At 41.6% G+C, this 15,198-nt stretch overlaps 1 protein-coding gene across 4 annotated transcripts in view; it reads left to right on the forward strand.

Moving 5' to 3' along the window:
* The window catches only part of l(1)G0289 (lethal (1) G0289), a 523,775-nt gene that overhangs the window by 433,851 nt on the left and 74,726 nt on the right, over positions 1-15,198 (forward strand). For 2 of the 4 annotated variants that reach the window (XM_071657581.1, XM_071657582.1), the window contains exon 1: positions 11,572-11,700. The exons of the other annotated variants lie outside the window; for them this stretch is intronic. In XM_071657581.1, coding sequence (XP_071513682.1) covers positions 11,616-11,700 — 85 coding nt within the window. In that variant the 5' untranslated portion in view covers positions 11,572-11,615. Of the gene's footprint in view, positions 1-11,571; positions 11,701-15,198 lie in introns of those variants that run through there. 4 annotated transcript variants of the gene reach the window in all.

A 15,198-nucleotide genomic window follows, 5' to 3' on the forward strand; every position in this document is an offset into this window, starting at 1 on the left:
AATCGTCCAAATGCCTCTCTCTTCTCTTTCACTAATACTCTTACTTCTTCATCCCACCACACACTACCCTTTCTAAACAGCCCACCTCCCACTCTTCTCATGCCACAAGCATCTTTTGCGCAATCCATCACTGATTGACTAAATACATCCCATTCCTCCCCCACTCCCCTTACTTCCATTGTTCTCACCTTTTTCCATTCTGTACACAGTCTCTCCTGGTACTTCCCCACACAGGTCTCCTTCCCAAGCTCACTTACTCTCACCACCTTCTTCACCCCAACATTCACTCCTCTTTTCTGAAAACCCATACTAATCTTCACCTTAGCCTCCACAAGATAATGATCAGACATCCCTCCAGTTGCACCTCTCAGCACATTAACATCCAAAAGTCTCTCTTTCGCACGCCTGTCAATTAACACGTAATCCAATAACGCTCTCTGGCCATCTCTCCTACTTACATAAGTATACTTATGTATATCTCGCTTTTTAAACCAGGTATTCCCAATCATCAGTCCTTTTTCAGCACATAAATCTACAAGCTCTTCACCATTTCCATTTACAACACTGAACACCCCATGCATACCAATTATTCCCTCAACTGCCACATTACTCACCTTTGCATTCAAATCACCCATCACTATAACCCGGTCTCGTGCATCAAAACCGCTAACACACTCATTTAGCTGCTCCCAAAACACTTGCCTCTCATGATCTTTCTTCTCATGCCCAGGTGCATATGCACCAATAATCACCCACCTCTCTCCATCAACTTTCAATTTTACTTCCCACGTATTCCTCGCGTGTCGTAGAAAGCGACTAGAGGGGACGGGAGCGGGGGGCCGGAAATCCTCCCCTCCTTGTATTAACTTTCTAAAATGGGAAACAGAAGAAGGAGTCACGCGGGGAGTGATCATCCTCCTCGAAGGCTCAGAGTGGGGTGCCTAAATGTGTGTGGATGTAACCAAGATGTGAAAAAAGGAGAGATAGGTAGTATGTTTGAGGAAAGGAACCTGGATGTTTTGGCTCTGAGTGAAACGAAGCTCAAGGGTAAAGGGGAAGAGTGGTTTGGAAATGTCTGGGGAGTGAAGTCAGGGGTTAGTGAGAGGACAAGAGCAAGGGAAGGAGTAGCAATACTCCTGAAACAGGAGTTGTGGGAGTATGTGATAGAATGTAAGAAAGTAAATTCTCGATTAATATATATATATATATATATATATATATATATATATATATATATATATATTTTTTTTTTTTTTTTTTTTTTTTGTCGCTGTCTCCCGCGTTTGCGAGGTAGCGCAAGGAAACAGACGAAAGAAATGGCCCAACCCACCCCCATACACATGTATATACATACGTCCACACACGCAAATATACATACCTACACAGCTTTCCATGGTTTACCCCAGACGCTTCACATGCCCTGATTCAATCCACTGACAGCACGTCAACCCCGGTATACCACATCGCTCCAACTCACTCTATTCCTTGCCCTCCTTTCACCCTCCTGCATGTTCAGGCCCCGATCACACAAAATCTTTTTCACTCCATCTTTCCACCTCCAATTTGGTCTCCCTCTTCTCCTCGTTCCCTCCACCTCCGACACATATATCCTCTTGGTCAATCTTTCCTCACTCATTCTCTCCATGTGACCAAACCATTTCAAAACACCCTCCTCTGCTCTCTCAACCACGCTCTTTTTATTTCCACACATCTCTCTTACCCTTACGTTACTTACTCGATCAAACCACCTCACACCACGCATTGTCCTCAAACATCTCATTTCCAGCACATCCATCCTCCTGCGCACAGCTCTATCCATAGTCCACGCCTCGCAACCATACAACATTGTTGGAACCACTATTCCTTCAAACATACCCATTTTTGCTCTCCGAGATTATGTTCTCGACTTCCACACATTCTTCAAGGCTCCCAGAATTTTCGCCCCCTCCCCCACCCTATGATCCACTTCCGATTCCATGGTTCCATCCGCTGCCAGATCCACTCCCAGATATCTAAAACACTTCACTTCCTCCAGTTTTTCTCCATTCAAACTCACCTCCCAATTGACTTGACCCTCAACCCTACTGTACCTAATAACCTTGCTCTTATTCACATTTACTCTTAACTTTCTTCTTTCACACACTTTACCAAACTCAGTCACCAGCTTCTGTAGTTTCTCACATGAATCAGCCACCAGCGCTGTATCATCAGCGAACAACAACTGACTCACTTCCCAAGCTCTGTCATCCCCAACAGACTTCATACTTGCCCCTCTTTCCAGGACTCTTGCATTTACCTCCTTTACAACCCCATCCATAAACAAATTAAACAACCATGGAGACATCACACACCCCTGCCGCAAACCTACATTCACTGAGAACCAATCACTTTCCTCTCTTCCTACACGTACACATGCCTTACATCCTCGATAAAAACTTTTCACTGCTTCTAACAACTTGCCTCCCACACCATATATTCTTAATACCTTCCACAGAGCATCTCTATCAACTCTATCATATGCCTTCTCCAGATCCATAAATGCTACATACAAATCCATTTGCTTTTCTAAGTATTTCTCACATACATTCTTCAAAGCAAACACCTGATCCACACATCCTCTACCACTTCTGAAACCGCACTGCTCTTCCCCAATCTGATGCTCTGTACATGCCTTCACCCTCTCAATCAATACCCTCCCATATAATTTACCAGGAATACTCAACAAACTTATACCTCTGTAATTTGAGCACTCACTCTTATCCCCTTTGCCTTTGTACAATGGCACTATGCACGCATTCCGCCAATCCTCAGGCACCTCACCATGAGTCATACATACATTAAATAACCTTACCAACCAGTCAACAATACAGTCACCCCCTTTCTTAATAAATTCCACTGCAATACCATCCAAACCTGCTGCCTTGCCGGCTTTCATCTTCCGCAAAGCTTTTACTACCTCTTCTCTGTTTACCAAATCATTTTCCCTAACCCTCTCACTTTGCACACCACCTCGACCAAAACACCCTATATCTGCCACTCTGTCATCAGACACATTCAACAAACCTTCAAAATACTCATTCCATCTCCTTCTCACATCACCGCTACTTGTTATCACCTCCCCATTTACGCCCTTCACTGAAGTTCCCATTTGCTCCCTTGTCTTACGCACCCTATTTACCTCCTTCCAGAACATCTTTTTATTCTCCCTAAAATTTACTGATAGTCTCTCACCCCAACTCTCATTTGCCCTTTTTTTCACCTCTTGCACCTTTCTCTTGACCTCCTGTCTCTTTCTTTTATACTTCTCCCACTCAATTGCATTTTTTCCCTGCAAAAATCGTCCAAATGCCTCTCTCTTCTCTTTCACTAATACTCTTACTTCTTCATCCCACACACACTACCCTTTCTAAACAGCCCACCTCCCACTCTTCTCATGCCACAAGCATCTTTTGCGCAATCCATCACTGATTGACTAAATACATCCCATTCCTCCCCACTCCCCTTACTTCCATTGTTCTCACCTTTTTCCATTCTGTACACAGTCTCTCCTGGTACTTCCCCACACAGGTCTCCTTCCCAAGCTCACTTACTCTCACCACCTTCTTCACCCCAACATTCACTCCTCTTTTCTGAAAACCCATACTAATCTTCACCTTAGCCTCCACAAGATAATGATCAGACATCCCTCCAGTTGCACCTCTCAGCACATTAACATCCAAAAGTCTCTCTTTCGCACGCCTGTCAATTAACACGTAATCCAATAACGCTCTCTGGCCATCTCTCCTACTTACATAAGTATACTTATGTATATCTCGCTTTTTAAACCAGGTATTCCCAATCATCAGTCCTTTTTCAGCACATAAATCTACAAGCTCTTCACCATTTCCATTTACAACACTGAACACCCCATGCATACCAATTATTCCCTCAACTGCCACATTACTCACCTTTGCATTCAAATCACCCATCACTATAACCCGGTCTCGTGCATCAAAACCGCTAACACACTCATTTAGCTGCTCCCAAAACACTTGCCTCTCATGATCTTTCTTCTCATGCCCAGGTGCATATGCACCAATAATCACCCACCTCTCTCCATCAACTTTCCTCGCGTGTCGTAGAAAGCGACTAGAGGGGACGGGAGCGGGGGGCCGGAAATCCTCCCCTCCTTGTATTAACTTTCTAAAATGGGAAACAGAAGAAGGAGTCACGCGGGGAGTGATCATCCTCCTCGAAGGCTCAGAGTGGGGTGCCTAAATGTGTGTGGATGTAACCAAGATGTGAAAAAAGGAGAGATAGGTAGTATGTTTGAGGAAAGGAACCTGGATGTTTTGGCTCTGAGTGAAACGAAGCTCAAGGGTAAAAGGGAAGAGTGGTTTGGAAATGTCTGGGGAGTGAAGTCAGGGGTTAGTGAGAGGACAAGAGCAAGGGAAGGAGTAGCAATACTCCTGAAACAGGAGTTGTGGGAGTATGTGATAGAATGTAAGAAAGTAAATTCTCGATTAATATATATATATATATATATATATATAATTTTTTTTTTTTTTTTTTTTTTTTTTGTCGCTGTCTCCCGCGTTTGCGAGGTAGCGCAAGGAAACAGACGAAAGAAATGGCCCAACCCACCCCCATACACATGTATATACATACGTCCACACACGCAAATATACATACCTACACAGCTTTCCATGGTTTACCCCAGACGCTTCACATGCCCTGATTCAATCCACTGACAGCACGTCAACCCCGGTATACCACATCGCTCCAACTCACTCTATTCCTTGCCCTCCTTTCACCCTCCTGCATGTTCAGGCCCCGATCACACAAAATCTTTTTCACTCCATCTTTCCACCTCCAATTTGGTCTCCCTCTTCTCCTCGTTCCCTCCACCTCCGACACATATATCCTCTTGGTCAATCTTTCCTCACTCATTCTCTCCATGTGACCAAACCATTTCAAAACACCCTCCTCTGCTCTCTCAACCACGCTCTTTTTATTTCCACACATCTCTCTTACCCTTACGTTACTTACTCGATCAAACCACCTCACACCACGCATTGTCCTCAAACATCTCATTTCCAGCACATCCATCCTCCTGCGCACAGCTCTATCCATAGTCCACGCCTCGCAACCATACAACATTGTTGGAACCACTATTCCTTCAAACATACCCATTTTTGCTCTCCGAGATTATGTTCTCGACTTCCACACATTCTTCAAGGCTCCCAGAATTTTCGCCCCCTCCCCCACCCTATGATCCACTTCCGATTCCATGGTTCCATCCGCTGCCAGATCCACTCCCAGATATCTAAAACACTTCACTTCCTCCAGTTTTTCTCCATTCAAACTCACCTCCCAGTTGACTTGACCCTCAACCCTACTGTACCTAATAACCTTGCTCTTATTCACATTTACTCTTAACTTTCTTCTTTCACACACTTTACCAAACTCAGTCACCAGCTTCTGTAGTTTCTCACATGAATCAGCCACCAGCGCTGTATCATCAGCGAACAACAACTGACTCACTTCCCAAGCTCTGTCATCCCCAACAGACTTCATACTTGCCCCTCTTTCCAAAACTCTTGCATTCACCTCCCTAACAACCCCATCCATAAACAAATTAAACAACCATGGAGACATCACACACCCCTGCCGCAAACCTACATTCACTGAGAACCAATCACTTTCCTCTCTTCCTACACGTACACACACACACACACACACAAACACACACACACACACACACACACACACACACACACATATATATATATATATATATATATATATATATATATATATATATATATATATATATATATATATATATATATATATCTTTGATTCTAAGTCTGAATACACTTGAGCACTTGAGGAAACACATAGAGCTACTCGAGAAAATGCACAGGAATGCAGCTTGAAAGTACCAAAGATCGGGTAAACGAGTGATGAAAAGGAGGAGGGAAGCCCTCAGCCTCCTCACAAAAGGAGGTGAGAAAGGATAACCACCATCTTTAATATCTTGGAGGTCCTGGGTGACACCAGCTCAACGAGATGTTTGAATGCACAGGAGTTGAAAGCTCCAAGCCAGTTACTTGTTATTGTTCAAATCAAACTAGAAGAGTTAATGCAGATGGCGTTGGGAAATTTGAGAGATTAGGGTGGAAATATTAGGTCAAGAAAGGGGTCTTCATTATTACTGAGCTCCCTACCTACAAGGACTGATGGGTTATTGTACATGCACATAGTGAAGACTTCCTATATGTTTCTAACTCATATTTTCTCCAGCATCATCTTATAAAATACCCCAGACCTCTTATTAAACAGCTCAGTCACTACTTCTCTTCATATTTCCCGTGGCAAACCTCTTCTCATGAATGTTTTACGAGACACTGACGTGGTTCTCTGAACTCGTGTCTTCTGTCTTGTGGCCTGACCTTAATTTTTTTTCCACTTGACCCTTAGGTGTTATCCATGACCCTTGGGTCTTGTTCTCGCGCTTAAGGGTTGCTGTGGTTACAAGCAATTAGCTTCTGTGACAACCACCTGAGTATCCTAGCGTTACTTCTTTATGGCAGCCTCGCTCATTTCGACCTATTTTTTTTTTCATTAATTTCCACCATTGTTATCAATTCTAAAGAATACGAATCCCCTATAGATATGCGTGTCACTCAGTCAAGTTCGAATTAATGGTAACGAAAAATGTCATTATCGTTAAGACTATTTTAGGTTATTGCTTTTTTATTTACTCCATAGTATAATATAACCTTTTACTCGGTTTTCGTTGTTTATATTAACTCTATATCCTCAAGAACAATAAAAGATAATTGATAATTGTTTGGGGGTAGGAATCGATGCATAGTTACCTGGTCATATATTTCATTTTCTAATCAAACTCTGTCTTTAGTTTTAGCCTGATTATTATTTTGCAAAATTTGTTCTGGAATAAACACTTCAGATTAACTATTGTCTTAATTGCCATCCAAGCAATATATGATGTATGTGATATATTAATGAGTGTGTATGAGTAGTAGACATGGAAATTTTACACTCATTTGTGTGGGTAAATGTAAGAATTTGTGTTTAACCTTTGGAAAATGAGCAGTGTTCATTCTACAGCCTATTTGAGGCCATTTGTATTCCTGTTACACATTTCATTTTTACTTAATGGACTTCAGTTATTGAGGTGATTATTATATTACAAATACACAATTCATTTTGTTTGTGTCCACTATTATAGCGGCCCTTAGCAATACCTCCTGCTCTATAAAATCATTTGTCCTTTCAAAAAATCATTTATGTTCAGTCTTGTACGTCATTATAAGGTCTTATATTTCCCTTGTGTATTTTTTAAAAGGAAGTGAATACGTTATTTTCAGCTTCCATACCCAGACCATCTAATTCAGGCACCTATTTAGCAACACATTTTACACTTCAGCTTATTTATTTATTTCCTTAATTGGGGTTCTGTGTACATACATAATATATTCAAGTTTTGGTCGTATATGCCTCATATATATATATATTTTTTATACATATTGGACATCATGAACCTTGTGTTTGCCAGTTTGTACTTTCCCGAATTGCGGTTATCAAATGATAATTGTGTTTATGATTGCTATTATAATTACGCGGAGATAATTTAACACGTAATGCTTCTCTTAACCAATTACATACACTGTACCATGTCTTTACTCATATGTGCACACACACACACACACACACACACACACACACACACACAGTCCAGTCTAAGCCAGGTAACCATTTATCTACGACCCCTGGTGGGAAGACGAACACCTGGGTTGGCTGTGGGCCTGCTTGGGCGTCCGGTACTAGAACCCATGTTGCCTTTTAAACCCAAGGAGTGATGACTGCATATATCCCGCCTGACACTCGTGCAGATCGACCTGAACTATTAAATGATCATTTCCCAGTGGCGTCGCTCGTTACATCCGACCACCATTTGGTTGTCTGGAGCCTTGCACCCTAGTTACAACATACGTGCACACCCAAACCATCTCAGTTCGACCTCTGAGAGACTCGTCTACCATCGTACCTAAGCAATGGAAGATAGATCTGGAGAACGCACTTGATGACCAAGCTGTCATTAAGCAGATCAATGCGTACTTTACTGAGACACGCAACAGCCTGACACCTCCCCATACGTCCTGTCTTCCTGCTTACGTCCCGGCGGAGGAAAGCGTCGTAGAATTACGACCACTGAGACGTAGCCAAACGTCTCTCACAGCTGAAGAGCAACATGGCCACGCCTCAGGTGACCTCCTTGTCAGATTAAGAAGTTTTGCCATTGAACTAAGCATACCTCTCACTCACATGTACTGTAGATTTCTTAAGCAAGGGCATGTGCCTTCCTCTGTCGCCAAGATACCATCCCTCCAGTACCTGAGAGGCTTAAACCCAGTACCATAGATGAACTCAGACCCCTCACCCTCACCCCTACCTTCAACAAAACCCTTGAAAGATCTGTAGCGCCACTGATCATGGCCGACATCCTTCCCAATATTGACCCAAGACAATATGGCAACATGTAAATATGTTAACTGACCTTGAGCAACCCGGCAAGTTATTTTCGTTGGTCATGGACGACTTTTTTTAAGGTTTTGATCTGGTAAACCACTTTGTTATGACCTGGCGACTCTTCGAAGTAAGAATGCGTCCTACAATTCGTTGGTTCTCCTCCTCCTCGAGAGCTCGAGGTCCCTTCCTCTGGGGTAGGTTAGTGAATGGGGTAGAATAACGTGTGGTGTGCCTCAAGGTACTATGTGTGGACCCACTGCCTTCCTGGCAAGGATCAACGGTGGTGCTCGAGACTCACATAGACACCGTGATCTCTTGGTTCCTACCACAGGGGCGAGGGGCGACATGCTAAGAGCTTAGCACAAACACGGGTTTCGCTGACGTCCAGCTGTGATGCTAGGGTGAGAAACTCGGCCATCCCAAATGTTTCCTCACAACTCAGTTCACTTCTCTTGTAATTCAAAACTGAGCTGTGTTACCTTTAATTCATGTTCTGTGTGTGCATTTCTTATTTCGTGGGAGTTTTACTTTTTATAAATGTTTTTGTTACGTTCTAAGTATAGATTTTCTTGAGATGTAAACATGTAAACTTTGGGAAGGTCTGTGGGGGCCTGGATGTGGATAGGGAGATGTGATGTTGGTGCATTACACATGACAGCTTGTGTGTGGGATGAGACCTTTTTTTTTCGCCTGTTTCCTGACGCTACCTCGCTGACGCAGGGAGTGGCGATGCTGCTTCCTGTGGGGCGATGTGCCGCCGAGAATGGATGAAGGCGAGCAAATATGAATATGTATTTGTGTATATATGTGTATGTATATGTATATATGTATGTTTATGTACATGTATGTGCATATATGTATATATAGTATGTGGATGTCTCCGTGTGTTTCCTGGGGTTACATCGCTAACGCGGGAAACGGCGATCAAATAAAAGATAACGATAATAATAATAATAATAATAATAATAATAATAATAATAATAATAATAATAACAATGATAATAATAATAATAATGATAATAATAATAATAAAAATTCAGGGTTATAATGATAATAATAATGAAAATACACGGTTAATTGAACTAGGCAGCCTTTTGGCTGAAAATGTATAGTTCAGCCATTACAGAATTGGGTGTCTTAATAGTAACTAGTTAAATGATGAAAGCCAAAGACCGTGGTAAGGTTAGATGCTTCTGTATTTTGAATGAGTACATGGTAGAGGTACATCTACACTGTGAAAGTGGCAAATGTACAAGAACATTCACAGAGTAAATGCGTTTAGTGATAATTGGCTCAAGGGTGGGCCGTTTTGATACCTGCTTCTTTCCTTGCACTTGAAGCTTTGGAAAACACTACCGACTCGTGTCTTTCCCAATAACTGTGACTTGGCATATTTCAAAAGACAGGTCTTTCACTTTCACCAAAATTCGTAAATACTTTCCCTTGTGTTTTCTTTTTCCGTTTCATAATTTTTTCGATACTTCAGTCAAGACCCGGCCTTGATGTGGACTTATGTTTTTGACTGAAAGACAGTAGTTGACTTACCACATAATTCATAAAAAACTGAGCTGTTTTATTGCTTTGCTATGCATGCATGCATGCATGCATGTGTGTGTGTGTGTGTGTGTGTGTGTGTGTGTGTGTGTGTGTGTGTTTCTCAGAATTCGTGAAAACTGTAAAATAAAAAAAAAGTTAAAATGCTTTTTTTGTTTAATGTGTGTTTAATGTGTGTTTGTGACTGTTTACAACCATAAAACAGATTGGCGATATATTTCTAAGAGCCCACACAGACATTTTCACATATATGTGGACACTCAATTACAAGCAAAATAAAGCTGGTTGACCTGGGATTTGGACAAGAATGTGGCGTAGATTATAGGTGGACGTCGGTGCATTATTACACAGACGTGAGAGTATTAACCTGTGTAGGAATTATGTAACAGAATAGGCTGTTTGCCATGTCAAACTATGGAAAGGTGGAATGCATATGGACATATGGATTCCTGTGATGTAGCGATTTAGCGTTGCTGACCGTGACGCATTCACGAGCCGCCCAGGGTCGAGAGCATAGGTTCGAATCCTGGTTGCGGCAGTCCACAGTCAACCCAGCTGTTCATCCACCTCTAGGGTTTAGTCGATCAAATGGGTACCTAGCCCGGGCTATATATATATATATATATATATATATATATATATATATATATATATATATATCGTTGATGGGATGGCATTGATTAGGTCTTCATCTGCCCTGCCATCTCAGCTAACAAAAAGAAAAATTTAACATAAAAACATGATGGAATATTAGATGTTTGTGCCACAAAGGCTGGGGTGGGTTGGTTATTGTGGCGTATAGCCTTATCATCTGTTAGGGTCATGAAGACGTCAGGGTCAAATTATAGCCACCATCTGAATAGCCTATCACTTTCTTCAGATGTTAACCATTGGCCCAAGGTCTCGTGCACTCTCAATATGTTTATCGCCCATAGCTACAAAGGTGGGTTGTATTGTAAAATAATGCTACCTCGGACTTTAACGCGGGCAGTGTCTGATGCTGGATGAAGACAGGAATCCATCCTGTCCTGAGTGTGGTTATGATTGAGATTTAAGAGACCAGAGTCGCTACTTCTGAGGTATTTTTAAAATCCGTCATTGCTCGCCATACTTTGTGTCCGAATGTTGATTAGTCACTTCCTGCAATGGCCCTGCCGCTTTGGTACTTGAGTCATTGGCCCCTTCCTGCTGGGCTATGGCCATCACTCTCCTCCCCTCTTAATGTCCCAGCTTGGTCAACTGGGTTGGATGTCACTGTCTTGTGAAAACTTCCCTGAGCTCCATAATGCAATCTCGAAGGATTTTGCCTCCTTTTCATCGTTAATGTTAATCACGAACTTAGGGACGTTTGTGATGTTTACCACTTATATAGAGAGAGATTTTAATGATATTTAAAGTCCTATTTTGATAATACCAAGTGTGTTAACGGTATAAAGTATTTTTTTCTGGTTTCCTACGAAACCGAAGACAAAGCCGCGTGAAGGACATGAGACAACAACACATGACGTCAGTTCTCTGTGATCATGGCAGCAATGTGGCTGAGTGTTGTGTCGTTCCTCGTAGTTTTGGTACTTTTCGTTATTAATACATCACAAGCACATATAAGTGGTGAGTAAAGAAATGAAGAAACGTCATAACCTTGCGATTCAGAGGTAAATAGCCCCGAAAAGGGAGTATAATTATGGATTGACGGTGGTGTTGTGGAGTGCGTTGTTTTCGTAAAGGGTTGAAGGCAGCGGGGTTGCAAGGTACCTGTTGACCACACCTTGTTACCTTGCCTGTTACAAGGTACCTGTTGACCACACCTTTGTCATCTTTCACGTCTTCTTCTCCCTGTTCCAGCGACGTTGCCTCATCCCAGCTCCCCAGCCTTAAAAGTGGTCGACCTGGAGTAGAGGAGAGAGAGAGCAAAAAAAAACTGTGCCTGCGGGAAAAGAAATAATGTAATGGTAAAATTAACACATTGACGCGACCTGATTGTTAAAAAGCATATATTGAGTAAGTAATGAGGCATATATCAAGGTCGTAAGCCACTGCCCAGCTTGTAGACCCTGGTATTGCCGGATGGTCGACAGCTTTAGCATCTGTTCATCTCGAGAACGCTCGAGATTTTAAATATTTCATAAGAGCCTCACTCAGATATCTACTCAGGTGGTTGTTGAACCTGACATTGAATTGGCCTGTGGTTAATGAGATCAGTTTCACGTGGACTACGATCGTTGACCCAGTTCTCCTAAATTATCCTCGGAATACAAGTGGGTTCCAGTAGAGTCGGCCAAATGCATCTGTAATACTTTAAAAGACTCGGGAATTTAATAGAATTTGTCTGTATATGTCATTATGTTATTCTTTTTCTATTTTGAATATATCATTTATTGTTATGTTCCGTGGTCTCCAACCCCAATGGAGCTGTTCTCTGAAAAATGGTTGTGGCTCGTGTGAAGTGAAAATCAATTTCTCATGAAAGAATATACAAAAAAAATTAAATGTTTGAAAGAAATGATATAGGCCTCAAGCGAGGAGAAATATCAGACTTCCAGTGGGAGCGTATTGATTAACAGTAAGTGCAATTATGTCTAGTGTTGATATGTCCCTCCAGGTGGCACATAGTTCTAATGAACATGAGTCTTGCCTGCTACTGATGCCTTATGTATAAATATCCCAGTTCCACATATTCCATTACTTCTGTAGATGCGTTCTGTATGTCGTTTCATGTTCACATTTGTTGTGGGTTTTGGTGCACTTCATTATTTAGGGAAGCCCACTCTCTCATAGGTGGTATTTCAATTTTTATTGTGTACCATCTGATGATTAATTTCTTTGTATTTCTATTTAAAGACTGATCATTTCGCTGGCTTGAAGAATACTGACGATGAATTTCTCTGAAGTGTTAAAGTCTTTTATATATTTGATTAGAACTCCCAAGCCCTTCTCTGATTATTGTGGCATTATGATCATTAACCTTTCCTCATTCCATTTGTTTTTTAGACCAACAGCAATCTTGGTGATTCTGCATTGACTGCTTTCCTAATGAGTAATATCCTTGTAGTGCGGTGACCAAGCTTTTCCACTGTCTCAACAGATTTCAAAGATTTGTTTTCTTTCCAGGCAGTTTTGACAGTACTGTGTTTCATATCATTTCTTACTGACTTTCCAGTGTCCATCACTCGAACCTTATCCAGGATATCTTGATTACTTTCATTTGTCATCCTGCCTATTTATCTTCTCTGGTAAGCATTTCATGCATTGCTAGTTCTTTTAAGGATTCTCAGATGTCCCATCCTGAGAAGACCTCATAGGTGAAGTTTTGTACCACTTTTCTAATTGGTTCACAGTGCCTTTTCCAGAAATGCAATTTTTTTTTCTATGCATTTTCTCTCTCTTGGGTCTAAGTATGTGACAAGGGTAAAAGTTTGTTTTTAGCTCTGCATCAAAAGTAGCTTTTGGTAATGGAGCTTTACATAGTTTACTGTGACTTCAGAAACACCTTCAGTGGACTGATCTATTCTATCTTTCATTTTGAAAGATGATATGAAAAGTAGAATTGATTTATCAGGGAAGATGTGAGGTTGATTTATGTCTGTCAGGTAAGGATGGAGAGCTAGAACCACCCCAAATGTGAGAGCAGTACTCCATACAATGATGAATTAATCCCTTGTATAAACAGAGCAACTGTTCAGAAGAGAAGTTTCGACATCTAAATAGAACATCCAGTTTCTTAGAGGCAGACTTAGTTATTCCTGTAATGTAGGGTTTCCAAGAAAGAGTGGATGTTACAGTAATACCAAGTATGTTCATTGAGTCAAGGGGTGGAATTACAGAACTGTCAAGGGAGAGATGAGGGTTTTGAGGAGTTTTCGATAGAGAGATGGGTTGAACCTGGGTCTTGGAGGCATTAAACTTTACAAAAATTTGTATACCCAACTGAGATATCCTATCCAAGTCTTGAGTTTAATGATGAAGTTGTGTCAAGACGAGATGTAGATCGAGTGAGAGAAGAGGGAGCAGAAATGAAGGATATGGATGACTGCATTGTTGAGTTGTCAGCATATGAGTGCATTGAATTATTTGTAGAGGAGAGGAAATCATTGAAAAAAGGAGAAAAAGTGTAGGGGACAGGACAGAACCTTGAGGAACACTACTGTTGATGGAGAAAAGGGGGAAGGCTGATCCATCATCAACCACAGAGACAGATTGGCCAGAGAGATATGAATGAGCAAATTGAGGGAGGGAAGCCAAAAGAGGGGAGCTTAGAGATGGGATCCCGATGCCACACCCTGTCAAAAGTCTTACACATGTCACAGGCAACTACACATGACTCCAGAAAATCTTTCAGGGATGATGATGAGACATTAGTAAGATAAGAAAGAATATCATCAGTGGATCCTGCCTTACGGAAGCCATAATGATGATAAGAGAGAAGACTGTGATTTTCAAGATGTTTTAGGATATGGGAATTGAGGAGGGATTCAAAGACTTTGGAAATGGTAGATATCAAAGCAATAGGACGATAGTTAAAGGTGTCAAAATGGTCACTCTTCTTAGGGATGGGATGTGTCAGTGCATGCTTCCAAGGAGATGGAAAAGTTTTGGTTTTTAAACTGAAACGGAACAGACAGGCAAACACAGGTGCAAGTTCAGAGGCACACTTTCAATACATGGGGATGGATGCCATTAGGACCATAAACCTTGCTTGTGTCCAGAGAAAGGAACTTTTCAGACAGTCCAAAAAGAGTTTACGAGAAGAGGCATAGGATTAGTAAGAGGAGCATCAGAGGGTGAAGGAATGTTAAAGTCATCCATAGTGGAGTTAGAGAAGAAACGGGAACCAAAGAGTGTTGCCTTGTCTACTGGAGAGACGGGTATAGTACCATCAGAAGATAAAAGTGAAGGAGAGTTAGAGCGACAGTTGTTAGAGTTTCCCTTAGCTAAAGACTAAAAAGACCTATCATTGGATAACGAGGAAATGTTATCGCATTTACTTTGAATGAAAGGACGCTTCGCCTCACGGATAACATGCTTGCAGTAATGAAAGCTGAATGGGAGCCAGAGGAAGGAGAGTTTTTCCAAGCCCGATATGCCTGATCTCTTTCCTGAATGGCCTCA

This window comes from Panulirus ornatus, chromosome 65 (assembly GCF_036320965.1).
Source record: "Panulirus ornatus isolate Po-2019 chromosome 65, ASM3632096v1, whole genome shotgun sequence".
Taxonomy (NCBI): Eukaryota; Metazoa; Arthropoda; class Malacostraca; order Decapoda; family Palinuridae; genus Panulirus; species Panulirus ornatus.